Source organism: Jaculus jaculus, chromosome 19 (genome assembly GCF_020740685.1).
Source record: "Jaculus jaculus isolate mJacJac1 chromosome 19, mJacJac1.mat.Y.cur, whole genome shotgun sequence".
In the NCBI taxonomy this organism is placed as follows: Eukaryota; Metazoa; Chordata; class Mammalia; order Rodentia; family Dipodidae; genus Jaculus; species Jaculus jaculus.
Genome location: NC_059120.1, coordinates 37327204 through 37345866, shown reverse-complemented (window position 1 = coordinate 37345866; position 18663 = coordinate 37327204). Strand labels below are relative to the sequence as shown.

Genomic DNA, 18663 nt, shown 5'->3' with positions numbered 1-18663 from the left:
ACTAAATGGGGCTAGGTAACGCACTTGCTGTGCAAGCATGAAGACCTGACTTCAGATCCTCAACACTCATATAAATGCTGGGTGGGTGTGGTGGTGGCCACCTGTAATATCAGTGGAGAAGAAGGGAGGTGGTGACAAATAATGCTAAGGAAAGCTGGCTAGTTACACTAACTGAAACTCAGAGCTCAAGTGAGAATAAAATAAAATAAAGAGTAGAGGTATTGAAGAAGACAACTGAAATCAGCCTCTGGCCTTCACATACATGTCCACTCACATACTCATACATACACACAAACACAAAAGAGAACTTAAAACCACATAGACAAAAATTTCACTCTTTAAAACAATGATAGATGATGACTACCCTTGTGTCAGGACCATAAAAACCATATGACAAAAGAATGCATTTGTAAAATGCTTTTAAAAAAAAGATATCCTGCTACAAGAAAAGCTGAAGGAAATCTTAGATTGAAGATGTTTTATGATTCCTAGGCATGATCTGTCAGAGTCTCCAAGGTATAATCTGGGGAAAGCTAAAAAGCAGAGGTAGGATCACTATGTTTAAGGCCAGCTTGAGACCACATAATGAATTCTTTGTAAGCCTGGCCTAGATTGAAACTCTACCTCAAAAAACAAAACAAAACAAAACAATCGAGTTATCATAAGAGATGAGTAATGTTTGAAATTTTCTAGTTTAAATTGCGTAGCAAAATAGGGAACTTTACAAAACAGGAAAGTCCAGAGATCTTCACAGAGGGATTGGCTTGGTTTGGAGAACTCCCCAGTTTCAGGGAAAGAGAGAATGCTGATAGCACACTGAAAGAACCAGAGAAACTTAGAAGACCTGTCTTGATTTTTCAGTAACAGACATTTTAAAGGGCTGACAAAGAAAAAAAATGCTGTGCCAAAGACTACAACAGCTGATATAGCAACAGATGCTGAGAAAATCCTTTCTTCTTGGGGCTGGAGAGATGGCTCAGGAATTTAAGGTCTTTACTTGCACAGCCTGACCACTCAGGTTCAAATCTCCAGAACTCACACAAAGCAAGATGAACCAAAGGGTACATGCATCTGGAGTTCATTCGCAGTGGTAGAAGGCCTTGGCAGAGCCAGATACACTAAGTAGTACATGCATTTGGAGCTCATTTTCAGTGGTAGGAGGCCCTGGCATGCCTGTTCTCAGTCTCTCTTTGATCACAAATAATTTTTTTTAAAAAAGCTTTTCTTCATGGTACTGGCCATTAAATGCTTAGCACTTGGTGGTACTCAGCACTTGGCACTGTACAAAGCATCAACAAAAGACCGTTTCTAAAAGATGTCTGCTTTTGGGCTGGAGAGATGCCTTAGTGGGTAAGCGCTTGCCTGTGAAGTCTAAGGACCCCGGTTGGAGGCTCGATTCCCCAGGACCCACGTTAGCCAGATGCACAAGGGGGCACATGCTTCTGGAGTTCGTCTGCAGTGGCTGGAGGCCCTGGCGTGCCCATTCTCTCTCTCTCTATCTGCCTCTTTCTCTCTATCATTCTCAAATAAATAAAAAATAAAAAAAAATTAATGAAAAAAGATGTCTGCTTTTGGTGGTTCTGCAGCTTAAGACTCTTTATGAATCTTCTTGGGAAATTAAGAGTAGTCATGGGGCTATTTGCTAAAACCAGGCAAGCAGAATACCCTTGATAGACAGATAATACTCTACTTTCAGGGGAGTACTGGAAAGTGAGCCTGGTGCCCTGAACCGTAAGTATAATAGAGGAAAATAACACATGAACCCTGTTACAGTCTAATTCCCATGTACAACACAAACACTTCCATTGAAAGAATAAAGGTGGCTTAAAAAAATTCAATGCTTGGGTTGGAGAGGTGGCTCAGTGGTTAAGGTGCTTGCCTCTGAAGCCTAAGGACCTAGGTTCAATTCCCCAGGACCCATGTAGGCCAGATGCACAGGGTGGTGCATGTGTCTGGAGTTTGTTGGCAGTGGCTGGACGCCCTGGTACCCCCATTCTCTCTGTCTACCTCATTCTCTCTCTCTCTCTCTCTCTCTCTCTCTCTCATAGCAATCAATAAGTAAAAGATTTAAAAAATTCAACCCATGACCTAACCTCAGATGCACAAGTCCCAGTGCAAAACACATGAAATATGAAAAACCAAAGCAACATGTCTCCTCCAAAAATTACCAATCCCACAGTAATGGCCTCTAATGAGAATGATTTATATGAAATTATAGATGAAGGATTAAAAAGAATGATTGATTATACATATGTTTAAAGCATGAAGACCTGAGTTTAGACTGTCAACAGGATACCAACTTATTGAATGAGTTATAAGAAAATACAAAAATCTGAATGAAATAAAATCAATACAGCATGTTAAAATGGAATTTATTAAGAAGAAATACTGAATAAAATCCAAACTGAAATACTGGAAATGAAAAATTTTTTAAATCAAATAAAACTGAGTGGAAAGCCTCACCAATAAAATGGCTCATGAGGATGTCAGAATACTAGAGCTTGCAGAAAAGGTAGAGGAATGAATCAGAGCATTTAGTCAAGACCAAAGATAAATTAATGAAATGTATAAACAGAATATGCAAGATCTTTGGGGTACCATGAATTGATGAATCATGGCCATAGAAGGAGAATAATTTTACCCCAAAAGGCTAGTAAACATTTCAATATAATTAGCAATGTATTTCCAAGATCTAGGAAAAGAGATGTCCATCTAGGCACAAGGGACTTTTAGAACATCACGTGAGACAAGAAAAGAAACTTCCCACATCATATTACAGATAAAGCATTAAGTTTATAGAACAAAGTATAATGGCTGGATGTGTTGATGCATGCCTCTGAATCCCAGCTCTTGGGAGGCTGAGGTAGGAGGATCACTGTGAGTTCAACGCCAGCCTGAGAGTACGTAGTGAATTCCAGGTCAGCCTGAGCTAGAGCAAGACCATATCTTGAAAAAATAAAAAACAAAAGAAAACAAAAAGTACAATGAAGCTAAAGTAGATACAACACTAAGCCACATAAAGGGCAGGCCACCCTGGCATGCCCATTCTCTCTCTTCCTCCTCCCCCTACCTCTCCTTGCAAATAAAAATGTTTTCTTTTAAAAGGCAGGCTGTCAGAATGACAACTGATTTCTCAACAAGAAAGGCTTAGAGTGATGTAGATTTACTAAATCCAGCAAAATTTATCATACTAAGAGAAATGTCAAGGGTTAAAGCAGGTTAAAAAATTCATGACCACTAAGCAAACTACAGAAGATACTGTGAAGAATCCTTCACAATGAAGAGAAAAATAAACCATGCCAGTACCAGTCAAGCAAATGAAGAATAGAAAAAAGAAAGGCACCACAAAAACCACAAAATTATAGAAATTAATACACTTTTTTTTTTTTTTGAGGTTGGGTCTCATTCTAGCTCAGGTTGACCTGGAATTCACTATGTAGTCTCAGGTTGGCCTTGAACTATCAGCAATCCTCTTACCTCTGCCTCCTGAGTGCTGGGATTAAAGGCGTGAACCACCATGCCAGGCTAATCTATGTCTTTTAACTGAGGAAGGTGTATTGCCAGGTGGGGTGGTGCACGCCTTTAATCCCACACTGGAGAGGCAGAGGTAGGAGGATTGCCAAGAATTCAAGGCCACTCTGAGATTACCTAGTGAATTCTAGGTTGGCCTGGGCTAGAGTAAGACCCTATCTTGAACCCTCCTTCCCCCCAAAAAAGGCATAGACTAGCAAATTGGAATCAAAACTAGAACCATCTGTTTGTTCCTTCTAAGAAATGCATCTCACCATCAAAGGCAGATACTGTCTTAGGGTGAAAGGATGGATAAATGTATTCCAAGCAAACAGAAGGAATGAAGAAGCAGATGCTTCTGTTGTAATAGCTATAAATTTCTGCTCTCATTTGTAATTTTGCCTACTTTGTTTGAAGGCAGCAGATATTACCCAGGAAATATAAATTATATAACAAAGCTAGAATAATAGGTTATTAAAACATATTTACTTATTAAGAATATTTGTAATACTTAAAGAGTATGGGGGAAAATCAATGAAGAGAGAGAGACAGAGGCCTTCATAAATACTGGTAATATCTGTGTCTTTAAGTTAGTTGACTTATGGATACAGTTTGCAGTCTCATTCATTGTTAAGCTACCTAAGCCTTTCTTCTAAAATTCCTGTCCCTGATATAACACCCTTCCCCATTTCTTTTTTTTTTTTTAATTTATTTATTTATTTATTTATTTGAGAGCGACAGACAGAGAGAGAAAGACAGACAGAGGAGAGAGAGAGAATGGGTGCACCAGGGCTTCTAGTCTCTGCAAACGAACTCCAGACACGTGCGCCCCTTGTGCATTTGGCTAACGTGGGACCTGGGGAACCGAGCCTCGAACCGGGGTCCTTAGGCTTCACAGGCAAGCGCCTAACCGCTAAGCCATCTCTCCAGCCCGCCTTCCCCATTTCTAATTCATTTCTAAGCTAAAGTAAATCTGGAGAATGGGTGTTAGTTCAGGGCCCTTCTTTTCTCTTGAGTCACAACCATGCAACTCAGGAAATATTTACATGTATTAACTGAAAACAATAGAAATTGAAGGCATTTCTCCTCTTCCTCCTTTTTTCTTCTTTTGTTTTTTCAAGGTAGGAATCTCATTCTAGCTCAGGCTGACATGGAGTTCACTCTGTAGTTCCAGGCTGGCCTAAGACTCACAGAGATCCTCCTACCCCTGGATGCTGGGATTAAAGGAGTATGCCACCATGCCTGGCACATTTATTCTTTTTAAAAAATTGTTTAAAAGTCTACTTATTGGGCTGGAGAGATGGCTTAGCGGTTAAGCGCTTGCCTGTGAAGCCTAAGGAACCCGGTTCGAGGCTCAGTTCCCCAGGTCCCACGTTAGCCAGATGCACAAGGGGGCACACGCGTCTGGAGTTCGTTTGCAGAGGCTGGAAGCCCTGGCACGCCCATTCTCTCTCTCTCCCTCTGTCTTACTCTCTGTGTCTGTCGCTTTCAAATAAATAAATAAATAATTAAAAATATATTAAAAAAATTTATAAAAGTCTACTTATTTATTTGAGATGGGGGGGAGAGAGGAGGGGCACACCATGGCCTATAGCCACTGCAAACAAACTCCAGATGCATGTGGCATGATGTGCATCTGGCTTACATGGGGCCTGGAGAATCTAACCTATGTCCTTAAGCTTTGTAGGCAAGCACCTTAATGGCTAAGCCATCTCTCCAGGCCCCCTGGCACATTTATTCTTTATAGAAAATAAAGACTATGCTTTTGTCTTTTAATAAACATGAATTTTCTACAAATTTGGCAGATTCAGTTATTGTAATAAAAAGAAACTAAAATGTATCAATTTAAATATCATTGAGAAGCTCATTAAAATATATAGGTAGCTATTTATATTATTTGTCAAAACTAAATAGTTTAGGTGTCAAAATAGACTGTGTTTTGAAAATGAAATATATATCAGCATATGAAAAATGATCCAATCATAATTCCCATGAATTTTCTAAGGCTTATAGAACCACAAATGAATATGGAATATTTTCAAGTAACCTACAGGGTTTACTAATGTTCATGTTATTTTCTTTACTCAAAGGTCAGTAAATTAGAGTTAGAACTAGAAAGTACCAAGCAAAAATTTGAAGAAATGACTGACACCTATCAAAAAGAAATTGAGGACAAAAAGATATCAGAAGAAAATCTCTTGGAAGAGGTGAAAAAATATGTTAACTTATTTTACTGTAATTCTGTTTATTTATTGGCATTTGAAAAGTAAATACTCTTTTAATTTTTAAACTTTGATTGAAATATTTAATACATTTGTAATAGGGACAGTTAATTAGTTTCTATGAAAGCTAAAAATATCATTGCTATTCTAAATATCTGGATGTTGACTTAGCATACAAAATTTTAAAATAAATATTCATTACAGTGTTACACTGTCATTTTACTTGTTGAAACACTAAACAAAATGGAAATTTTTTTTGTTTATTTCTAATTTTTTGGTGTTTGAGTTTTGCATTTATGTAAGTTGAACATAATACTTTTTATATTTAAGTTGCAGTTTTGTAAATGTTAACATATTTAACAAAAAAAACCCACTTTTGTTTGCTAGGTTGAGAAAGCCAAAGCAGCAGCTGATGAGGCAGTAAAACTGCAGAAAGAAGTTGATATACGGTGTCAGCATAAAATAGCTGAAATGGTGGCACTCATGGAAAAGCACAAGGTAACTTTTATTTATTTATTTATTTTTTTGAGGTAGGGTCTCATTCTGGTCCAGACTGACTTGGAATTAACTCTGTAGTCTTAGGGTGACCTTGAACTCATGGCGATCCTCCTACCTCTGCCTCCCGAGTGCTGGGATTAAAGGCGTGCACCACCATGCCCGGCTCAGACTTTTTGTATCATAAAAATTATCGAGATTCTCCCATGGGTTAGAGTGGAAGAGTGTGAGGGCAGGGTACAGTTTGGGTTATTTGATAACTCTGTCATCTTGGTGCCCTTTTGGTTCCAGATGAGCCCAGATAGTAGGGTGATTCCAGACCTAGGCTTGTCTTTACTTTTAGGTTCCTTGTCTTAAGAAGAAAATGTACCTACTGGGAAGGAAAAGGTAGAATTTTGAATTAACATTTTGTTCCTAAGTCAAAGAGGGCTTAGAATTGTATGTCATCAATTATATTTTTATAAACTCTACTTTCATTTCACTCATGGAGAATCAAGATTGGTGGTTTGGGCTGGAGAGATGGCTTAGCGGTTAAGGTTTAATTAAGAACCCAGGTTCAGTTCCCCAGTACCCAGCTGATGGTGAAACCATTCTAAAAGGCCTCCAGTCCATTTTCCAGGAGCAGGGGAAGGTGGAGTCAGTGTACACCTGTCAGGACCATGACTATTTAGCAACCTACATGAACAAAAATGGAAGTTTACCACCTTGAGAATTTATCCACATGGATTGGTGTTGCTGGACCTCCAGAGTTACCACAGTGACATACAAAGCAAAGAAGAGACTAGCTAACAGTCTTTTGAACAAAATAGAAGAAAAAATGAAAGAACTGAGTCAGGACAGTACTGGGCAGATGAAACATTTACCACCCATAGTTTGAGGAAGGCCCATTTTCAGATACTGGCCTACTGCTGATGGACACCTGGTTGAGTATGACATCAACAAAGTGGTATGTGATGGAGATTCCCCTTATCAGAACATTAAAATTCTACACTCCAAGCAATTTGGAAATATTCTCATTCTCAGGGGGGATTTGTCAGAGAGTGACCTGGCATATACTCGGGCCATCATGGGCAGTGGGAAAGAAGATTATATTGGCAATGATGTCCTGATTCTGGGAAGTGGAGATGGGGTTATATTATGTGAAATAGTCAAACTGAAACCAAAGATGGTCACTATGGTAGAAATTGACCAAATGGTGATTGATGGATGTAAGAAATACATGCAAAGAACATGTGGTGATGTCTTAGACAATCTAAAAGGAGACTGCTATCAGGTACGCCAAAGAAGGGATAGAGTTTATGTGATTAATGGTTTGACCGCTGCCCCAATTTCTACATCTCCAGAAGAAGATTCCACAAGGGGGTTTCTCAGACTGATTCTTCACCTTTCAATGAAAGTATTGAAACAGGATGGAAAATATTTTACACAGGGAAACTGTTAATTTGATGGAAGCCCTATCACTTTATGCAAAACAACTTGGGTGCCTGTATTGTTCTGTGAAATTTTCAAAGGAGATTGTCTGTGTCCCTTCATATTTGGAGTTGTGGGTATTTTACATTGTCTGGAAGAAAGCTAAGCCCTGGAGATGAGCATTCCCTAGTCACGTGTACTGTGAGCTGCCTTCTTGATGCCTTATGCTGTATGTGCCGTCAAGACGAGTCAAGCGACTGATTGTGAATTCCTTCAAGTTTTTTCTTTTTTAATTATTATTTTTAATTTTAAAAACCAATGGAAATGTATATATATATATATATATATATATGTATATGTATATGTATATGTATATGTATATGTATATATATATTTTTAATTTTATTTATTTATTTATTTATTTGAAAGCGACAGACACAGAGAGAAAGACAGATAGAGGGAGAGAGAGAGAATGGGCGCGTCAGGGCTTCCAGCCTCTGCAAACGAACTCCAGACGCGTGCGCCCCCTTGTGCATCTGGCTAACGTGGGACCTGGGGAACTGAGCCTCGAACCTGGGTCCTTAGGCTTCACAGGCAAGCGCTTAACCGCTAAGCCATCTCTCCAGCCCGGAAATGTATATTTTGATGAAGTAGAGTGTTAATTCTTTGAAAGTCAGCTGAAGGACAATGAGCACTGCAAAGACTATGAAATGCCCTGGAATGTTATTGTTTGGTTTTTCGAGGTAGAGTCTCACTCTAGCCCGGGCTGACCTGGAATTCACTATGTAGTCTCAGGGTGGCCTTGAACTCACGGCAATCTTCCTATCTCTGCCTCCCAAGTGCTGGGATTAAAGGCATGTGCCACCACCCCTGGCCGGAATGTTATTTTTATTACTTTTTATTTCTGTGTGGGTTTTTTTTTTTTAAATTTAGCTTTGTTTTTGTTTCACTTGACCTTTGAGTTAGGCATATGGAGGAATGAGCATCATTGTTTTGTTCTGGAGGGGAGTTCTTTTTTTATTTTTATTTTTATTTATTTGAGAGAGACAGAGAGAGAAAGAGGCAGAGAGAGAGAGAGAAAGAATGGGCATGCCAGGGCCTCCAGCCACTGTAAACGAACTCCAGACGCATGCGCCCCCTTGTGCATCTGGCTAATGTGGGTCCTGGGGAATCGAACCTTGAACCAGTGTCCTTAGGCTTCACAGGCAAGCGTGCTTAACTGCTAAGCCATCTCTCCAGCCCTGGAGGGAAGTTCTTGATAGTGTTTCTTCCCCTTCCCAAAATTTGATTTAGATTTTAAAATTTGGTGCTTTTATGACAGATAAAAAATGACTTAGCAGTGCTTCAATTAAAATCACGAAAGAGAAAAAATTATTAACTGGAGCTATTATTTCTATTATAAGTGTGAATTCAAGTAGTCTGATTTGTCAGAAAATAATAATGTTTATATGATAATAACTAGTTATAGCTTGAATTATTCCTGGTCCCTTATTTCTCAAAGTTCAGATTTTAACCACACAGATAAATTGAGGTATCACTTCCTCTCCTTATGTATAATACATAGAAGTTACATTCATTTTCTAAATACTTTTGATAGTCTCATAGCACTTACCATCTTTTATTTAACTAATTCCCAGGATCTTTCTTATTAACATTTGTATTTTAAACATGTATCTATTATTTACTAGGCTAAACAAGTTCTTTCAAAAATATTTTCATTTATAAGTAGAGAGAGCGAGAGAATGTGAGAAGGAGCACCGTATGGCCTCTTGCCATTGCAAATGAACTTCAGATGCATGCGCCACTCTGTGCATCTGGCTTTACATGGGTACTAGGGAATCAACCTGGGCCTTTAGACTTTGCAACCAAGTGCCTATGTTGCTGAGCCAACTCTCCAGCCCCCTAAACAAGTTCATAATCAAGGAATGAATAGATGTGAGGCTTAACATCTATTTTAGGAAAAGCAAGTTTCCCTCATTCTCCTTAAGATTTGTAGAAGAGGTAGAGTATACCTACCTATTAAATTTTAAAAGTTACTGCTGGAATCTAACATTACTCTTAAATAACACTGCAAACTAAATAGATTTAAACAAAATGTATATATTTTAATTTAACATCCATATTGATACTGAAGTATTCTTGCCTTTGGCTAGTAGAACTTAAACTGACTGGAAAGTCTTTTTGATTTAAATCTAATAGTCTTTCATAGCCTTATTTATTTATTTATTTATTTTTGGGTTTTCGAGGTAGGGTCTCACTCTGGTCCAGGCTGACCTGGAATTAACTATTAGTTTCAGGGTGGCCTTGAACTCTCGATGTTCCTCCCACCTCTGCCTCCCAAGTGCTAGGATTAAAGGCGTGCGCCACCATGCCCGGCTCATAGTTTTATTTTTTGATGCTTATTATTATTTTTAACAAGATGTTTTGTATGGATATACCATCTATTGGTGCCCACTTTTTCTTCATCCCTGCCTCCATTCCATGGGGGACACTCCTAAGTGGGGTTGCAGGTGTTTCCTATGGGGTTGTAGTTTATGCATTGTGGGATCAGCAGTCAGCTATTTTTTTGGGAGGGGCAATGCCTCTGGGCATGATGTCTGAACCTGTGGCTCTTACAATCTTTCTGCCCCCTCTCTGCAAAATTCCCTGAACTGTGGTGGCTGAGTTTTAAGTCTACTGTTCAGTGATGAGCTCTTAGGGGCCTCTGGATCTCTACTTCAGTAGATGTTGAGTATCCTCAGGGTCTGTTTACTACACCTTGGCACATAGCTTTATTTTTGTCATAACAGAATTTTCAAGGGTCATGTGTTTTATATCTTACATTTGGAAGCAGTCTAAAAGACTTCTTTTTTAAGAAGTCCTACTTTTTGAGGCAGGAGTCTCATGTGTGGCCCAGGCTGGCCTTCAACTTGTGATACTTTTGCATCAGCCTTCTTAGTGTTGAGAGTATGAGTATAGTAAACCCACCAAATTCGATACTTTTTTCAATGATGAAACCTAATGGTCCCAGTTTAGTTAGTTCCTGTTCTTCTGTTAGGTTATGTCCAAGACATGTCTATGTTTCATATTCACATTTCTTTGACTAACATATACAATTGTAATATATGTATATTAGTATGTGTATGCAGCCTGGTGTGGTGGTGCACACCTTTAATTCTAATACTTGGGAGGCAGAGGTAGGATTGCTGTGAGTTCGAGGCCAACCTGAGACTACATAGTTAATTACATGTCAGCCTGGGCTAGAGTGAGACCCTACCTCAACCCCTCCTCCCAGAAAATATATATATATGTGCTAAGATTTATTATAATACTTTTCTTTAAATATTAAAAATATAATCAACTAATCTTATTAAATATAATCTATTCAGTCTTTATACAACTATGATTTTCATTTTGTTTAATACAGCACCAGTATGATAAGATTGTTGAAGAACGAGACTCAGAATTAGGACTTTATAAAAGTAGAGAACAAGAACAGTCATCAATGAAAGCTTCTTTGGTGAGATACAGAACAAAGCAGTAAAACCTAATTCTTTTTTTTTTAATTTTTATTAACATTTTCCATGATTATAAAATATATCCCATGGTAATGCCCTCCCTCCCCACCCCCACATTTTCCCATTTGAAATTCCATTCTCCATCATATTACCTCCTCATTACAGTCATTGTAATTACATATATACAATATCAACCTATTAAGTATACTCCTCCCTTCCTTTCTCTACCCTTGATGTCTTCTTTCTACCTTACTGGCCTCTGCTACTAAGTATTTTCATTATCACGCAGAAGCCCAATCATCTGTAGCTAGGATCCACATATGAGAGAGAACATGTGGCGCTTGGCTTTCTGGGCCTGGGTAACCTCACTTAGTATAATCCTTTCCAGGTCCATCCATTTTTCTGCAAATTTTATAACTTCATTTTTCTTTACCGCTGAGTAGAACTCCATTGTATAAATGTGCCACATCTTCATTATCCACTCATCAGTTGAGGGACATCTAGGCTGGTTCCATTTCCCAGCTATTATAAATTGAGCAGCAATAAACATGGTTGAGCATGTACTTCTAAGGAAATGAGATGAGTCCTTTGGATATATGCCTAGGAGTGCTATAGCTGGGTCATTTGGTAGATCAATCTTTAGCTGTTTTAGGAATCTCCAAACTGATTTCCACAATGGCTGGACCAGATTGCATTCCCACCAGCAGTGTAGAAGGGTTCCTTTTTTTCCACATCCCTGCCAACATTTATGATCATTTGTTTTCATGATGGTAGCCAATCTGACAGGAGTGAGATGGAATCTCAATGTAGTTTTAATCTGCATTTCCCTGATGACTAGTGATGTAGAACATTTTTTTAGATGCTTATATGCCATTCGTATTTCTTCCTTTGAGAATTCTCTATTTAGCTCCATAGCCCATTTTTTGATTGGCTTGTTTGATTCCTTATTATTTAACTTTTTGAGTTCTTTGTATATCCTAGATATTAATCCTCTATCAGATATATAGCTGGCGAAGATTTTTTCCCATTCTGTAGGTTGCCTCTTTGCTTTTTTCACTGTGTCCTTTGCAGTGCAAAATCTTTGTAATTTCATGAGGTCCCAGTGATTAATCTGTGGTTTTATTGCCTGAGCAATTGGGGTTGTATTCAGAAAGTCTTTGTCAAGACCAATATGTTGAAGGGTTTCCCCTACTTTTTCCTCTAGCAGTTTCAGAGTTTCAGGTCTGATGTTAAGGTCTTTAATCCATTTAGACTTAATTCTTGTGCATAGCGAGAGAGAAGAATCTATTTTCATCCTTCTGCAGATATATATCCAGTTTTCAAAACACCATTTGCTGAAGAGGCTGTCTCTTCTCTAATGAGTATTTTTGGCATTTTTATCGAATATCAGGTGGCTATAGCTACTTGGGCTTACATCTGGGTCCTCTATTCTGTTCCATTGATGTACATGTCTGTTTTTGTGCCAGTACCATGCTGTTTTTGTTACTATGGTTCTGTAGTATAGGTTAAAATCAGGTATGGTGATACCACCAGCCTCATTTTTGTTGCTCAGTATTATTTTAGATATTCGAGGTTTTTTGTGATTCCAAATGAATTTTTGGATTGTTTTTTCTATTTCCATGAAGAAAGCCTTTGGATTTTTTTTTTTTTTTCGAGGTAGGGTCTCACTCTAGTTCAGGCTGACCTGGAATTAACTCTATAGTCTCAGGGTGGCCTTGAACTCACGGTGATCCTCCTACCTCTGCCTCCTGAGTGCTGGGATTAAAGGCGTGCGCAACCACGCCCGGCTCAACCTTTGGAATTTTGATAGGGATTGCATTAAATGTGTAGATTGCTTTAGGTAAGATTTCCATTTTCACAATATTCATTCTTCCAATCCAGGAACAAGGGATGTTTCTCCACTTTCTAGTGTCTTCTGCAATTTCTCACTTGAGTGTTTTAAAGTTCTCATTGTAGAGATTCTTGACTTCCTTGGTTAGGTTTATTCCAAGGTACTTTATTTTTTTTGATGCAATTGTGAACGGGAGTGATTCTCTGATTTCATCCTCTGTGTGTTTGTTGTTAGCATATATGAAGGCTACTGATTTCTGTGTATTTATTTTGTATCCTGCTACATTGCTGTAGGTTTTGATCAGCTCTAACAGTTTGCTAGTAGAGTCTTTAGGGTCCTTTATGTATAGAATCATGTCATCTGCAAATAATGATAACTTGATCTCTTCCTTTCCAATTTGTATCCCTTTTATGTGTGTCTCTTGCCTTATTGCTATGGCTAAGACTTCCAAAACTATATTAAGTAAAAGTGGGGACAGTGGACACCCTTGTCTTGTTCCTGATTTTAGTGGAAAAGCTTCCAGTTTTCCCCCATTTAGTAATATGTTGGCTGTAGGCTTGTCATAAATAGGCTTTATTATATTGAGATATGTTCCTTCTATTCCCAGTCTCTGTAGGACTTTTATCATGAAGGGATGTTGGATTTTGTCAAATGCTTTCTCTGCGTCTAATGAGATGATCATGTGATTTTTGTCCTTCAACCCGTTTATGTAATGTATTACATTTATAGATTTGCATATGTTGAACCATCCCTGCATCTCTGGAATAAAGCCTACTTGGTCAGGGTGAATGATCTTTTTGATATATTCTTGTATTCTGTTTGCCAATATTTTGTTGAGAATTTTTGCATCTATGTTCATGAGGGAGATTGGTCTGTAATTTTCTTTTTTTGTTCTATCTTTGCCTGGTTTTGGTATCAGGGTGATGCTGGCCTCATAGAAGGAGTTTGGCAGAATTCCTTCTTTTTCTATTTTCTGGAAAAGCTTAAGAAGCAATGGTATTAGCTCTTCCTTAAAAGTCTGGTAAAAATTCAACAGTGAATCCATCTGGGCCTGGGCTTTTTTTAGTTGGGAGATTATTGATAACTGTTCGGATCTCCATGTTTGTTATAGGTCTATTTAAGTGATTAATTTATTTTGATTTAATTTAGGTAGGTCATATAGATCAAGGAAATCATCCATTTCTTTCAGATTTTCAAACTTTGTGGAGTATATGCTTTTATAGTATGTCCCTATGATTTTTTGAATTTCTCTGGAGTCTGTTGTGATGTTTCCTTGTTCATCTCTGATTTTATTAATTTGTGTCTCTTCTCTCTTTCTTTTGGTCATATTTGCTAAGGGTTTATCAATCTTGTTTATCCTTTCAAAGAACCAACTCTTTGTTTCATTAATTCTTTGGATTGTTCTTTTTGTTTCTATTTCATTAATTTCTGCCCTAATCTTTATTATTTCTTTCTGTCTACTTATGTTTGGTTTGCCTTGTTCTTCTTTTTCCAAGGCTTTAAGGCAAAGCATTAGGTCGTTTACTTGCGACCTTTCTAATTTCTTAATATAGGCACTTAAGGCTATAAATTTACCTCTTAGAACTGTCTTCATTGTGTCCCAGAGATTTTTGTATGTTGTGTTCTCATTATCATTTGACTCTATACATTTTTTGATTTCCTTTTTGATTTCTTCATTGACCCATTCATCATTTAGTAGTGTATTGTTTAGTTTCCATGATTTTGTGTATGCTCTATAGGTTTTCTTGCTATTGATTTGTAGTTTGATTCCATTGTGGTCCGATAGAATGCAAGGAGTTATTTCAATTTCTCTGAATTTGTTAAGATTTGCTTTTTGTCCTAATATTTGGTCTATTTTAGAGAATGTTCCATGTGCTGCTGAAAAGGATGTATATTCTGCAGCCTTTGGATGAAATGTCCTGTATATATCTGTTAAGTCCATTTCTTCTATGACCTCATTTAGTCCAGATGCCTCTCTGTTTATTTTTTCCCGGGATGACCTGTCAATTGATGAGAGTGGGGTGTTAAAGTCACCCACCACCACTGTGTTTGGTGTTATCTGTGACCTTAGTTCTAATAGTGGTTGTTTGATGAATTTGGGAGCCCCCATGACAGGTGCATATATGTTTAGGATTGTAATGTCCTCCTGTTGGAGTGTGCCCTTGATCAATATAAAGTGCCCTTCCTTATCTTTCTTGACTAACGTTGGACTAAAGTCTACCCTGTCTGATATTAGGATAGCAACCCCTGCTTGTTTTCTAGGCCCATTTGCTTGAAACACCGTCTTCCAACCTTTCACCCTAAGGTAATGTCTATCCTTTGTAGAAAGGTGAGTTTCTTGGAGACAACAAATTGTAGGATCCTGCTTTTTAACCCAGTCTGCGAATCTATGTCTTTTCGTTGGGGCATTGAGGCCATTGATATTAAGAGATATTATTGAAAGGTGTGTATTTATGTTTGACATTTTTTTTTGTGTGTGTGTGTGGTTCTGGTTCTACCTGTGCTCTCTTCTGTTAACTAGTATTTGAGTATTGCTTGTTTTTTCTAGGTTCCTTATATGTGTGCTTTTCCTTTTCTTCAGCATGGAGGATTCTATCAAGTAGTTTCTGTAGAGCTGGTTTTATCTTCAAATACTCCTTTAACCTGCTTTTGTCATGGAATGTCCTTATTTCTCCGTCTATTTGAATGGATAACTTTGCAGGATAAAGTAACCTTGGTTGACAGTTGTTATCTTTCAGAATTTGGAATATATCACTCCAAGCCCTTCTGGCTTTAAAAGTTTGTGTTGAATAATCTGCTGTAATCCTGATGGGCTTAGTTTTGTAGGTAACTTGATTTTTCTCTCTAACTGCTTTCAATATTTTTTCTTCGGTGTGTGTGTTTGGAAGTTTGATTATAATATGGCGAGGAGAGGTTCTTTCCAGGTTTTGTCTGGCTGGGGTTCTAAAGGCTTCCTGTATCTGTATTGGCACCTCTTTCCCAATTTGGGGGAAATTTTCTTCTGTGATTTTGTTGAAGACACCTACTATGCCTTTTGAGTGAAATTCTTCTCCTTCTACTATGCCCTGAATTCTAATATTTGATCTTTTCATAGTGTCCCAAATATCTTGAAATTCCCACTCATACTTTTCTATCAGTTTGTCTTTCTCTTTGTTGGCCTGTATTAGATCTGCCACCTGGTCTTCTAGCTTAGATATTCTGTCCTCTCCTTCATTCATTCTACTGGTGAGATTTTCTACAGAGTTTTTTTTATTTCATTAACTGTGTTCTTCATTGCTAGTAATTCTGACTGGTTTTTCTTTATTATTTCTATTTCCTTATTTATGTCTTGTATTGCCTTCTTTATTTCATGAGATTGGTTTCCTGCATCTTCTTTGATTCCTTTGATTTCCTCTTTAAGTTTTCTTTGACTCCTTTGATTTGTTCTCTAACTTCTTTGAACATATTTACAATCATTCTTTTGAAATCTTTTTCAGGCATTTCCTCTAACTCGTTCTCACTGGAGGTCATTTCTGATGCATTAATACTTTTAGGTGGATTTATATAGTCTTACTTTTTAGTGTTTCTTGTGTTATAATGTATATATTTTTGCATCTTGGATTAAGTTAATGCTTGGATTTTCTAGCTACTGGGTATTCTTAGCTGTATCAATTGATTTGATGTTATATATTTTCAGGATAGGAGCTTAAGGTGTTAGATGTGGCTCTTAAGACTCTGAGAGTATCTACAAAGGTGCTCCTAGGGGTTGAGTTTCCCTGCTATGGGCGTATTCAAGTAGGCTGAGTGGAATAAAACACAGGTAGGTTCTAAAAGTTAACTAAACATTGTACCCATTCAGTCAAAAACAGCCCCAAGTATGTATGCTAGAGTAGTTATTATAACAACCAGATCCTCTATCAACATAGAAGTAAGATTTCTGGTATGTTGAGGGATCCCAGTCAGCTTGTGACCAAGTGAGACCCTTCCCTGGTGCAAACCCAGTTACCTTGGATGAGTTTGGTCTCAGTCAAGTTGCTGCCTGGGTCGTTGGGCTACTGTTCTGATTTCTGGAGCTGGGCACTGGCTTTTCCTGCGGGGCAAACCAAGCCTGGAAACTGTGGCCCTGCAGATGAGCACCCCCGCTGCTGGAACTGCTGCTGCTTCTGGGTCTGCTGTTGTTGGCGCTCCTGGTTCTGCTGCTGGGTCTGCCGCTGCTGCCGCTCCTGGGTCTGCTGCTGCTGGGGCCCCTGGTACCGGTTCTGGAGCTGCTGATGTTGCTGCCGAACTCTGCTCCTGCTTGGGTCCCGCTGTCGGCTCTAGTTGGCGTGGTCGGGTCCCGGACCCCTGTTCTGTTCGCTGGAGCTGGGCTCAGGCGGTGGGGGAGGGGAGGGAGCCACAGCTGCTCTGGTTCTCTCGCTGCTCCACGTGTTCTTCTACCTTGCGTTCTGCTCCTCCGCTGCTCACTGCTGCTCTCCCTTCACATTTCCTGAGTTGCGGAGAGCGCGGTGTGAGGGGAAGCTCCCGCACCTGGTTTTCCCCGCGGCAGGAGCCGAGCCCAGCGGCTTTCTGGTGCGCCCCGCTGCTACCACAGTTGGCGGAGCTGCAGGGGCCGCTTTTGTCGGCCTGTGCGGGTTCTGGATGCTCTGGATCTCTCTTACTTTTCTGCTGCCACTTCAATTTCCTATACACCTCACTTTTTAGTAAAAGTGTGTATTTTGCTGAGGTTTTTTTGGTCTCCTCCCCCCCCAGGCTGCTTTGGCGTGGTATCTATGCCGCCATCTTAACCGGAAGTCCCCAAAACCTAATTCTTATAATACCAGCACTGATGGCAAAGAAAAATATTAAGTAAAGCTGCAACTTTTGATCTATAGATTAATAGTTTTAGCTCTAAAAGGAATCTTACATATTTTCTGGTTAAGCATTTTCCAATTTATTTTACTTTTTTTGCCCTTTTCATGTGTGTATGTTGTATATGTGTGCATGCATGTTCATATGTGTGAATGTAGAAGCCAGAGTACAACTTTGGGTGTAATCCTCAGATGTACTGGCTACCTCTTTTTAAGACAGGTCTCTCATTTGGCCTAGAACTCACCAATTAGGCTAGACTAGCTTGCAGCGAGCCTGAGAGATTGTCCTGTTTCAGCCTTCCCAGTGTTAGGATTATAGGTGTATGCCACCATACTCAGCATTTATGTGGGTAATGGGGAACCAACTCAGGGCCTCATGCTTGCATATAAACACCTAACTGACTGAGCTGTCTCCCCAGTCCACCAATTTATTTGTTTACTTATTTAAATTTTATTTGTTTATCTAAGGGAGAGAGAGAAAGGCAGATAGAGAGAATGGGCATGCCAGGGCCTCTAGCCAATGCATACAAACTCCTTGTGCATCTGGCTTATGTAGGTACTAGGGAATGGAACCTGGGTCCTTGGGCTTCTTTACGGGCAAGTGCCTTATCTGCTAAGCCACTTCTCCAGCCCCAATTTAGTTTTTGAAATGATGGAATAAACTCTTCAACTAAAATGTTTGAGTACAATTGCAGTAATTTTTTTCATTTATTCTTATTGACAATTTTTATACATGTATACATAATGTATTTTTAAATTTTTATTAACATTTTCCATGATTATAAAAAAAATCCCATGGTAATACCCTCCCTCCCCCGCTACATAATGTATTTTGATCATGTTCACCCCATTGCTTTCTCTTGTCTCCCTCC

At 38.8% G+C, this 18663-nt stretch overlaps 1 protein-coding gene and 1 pseudogene across 1 annotated transcript in view; both read left to right on the top strand.

The window, feature by feature from the left end:
* Nucleotides 1-18663, top strand: part of Sycp1 (synaptonemal complex protein 1) — a 130565-nt gene that overhangs the window by 81297 nt on the left and 30605 nt on the right. Inside the window, exons 24-26 of the mRNA XM_004667535.2 lie at nt 5601-5717; nt 6120-6230; nt 11044-11136. Coding sequence (XP_004667592.2) covers nt 5601-5717; nt 6120-6230; nt 11044-11136 — 321 coding nt within the window. The remainder of the gene's footprint in view (nt 1-5600; nt 5718-6119; nt 6231-11043; nt 11137-18663) is intronic.
* LOC105944702 lies at nt 6386-7816 on the top strand (annotated as a pseudogene).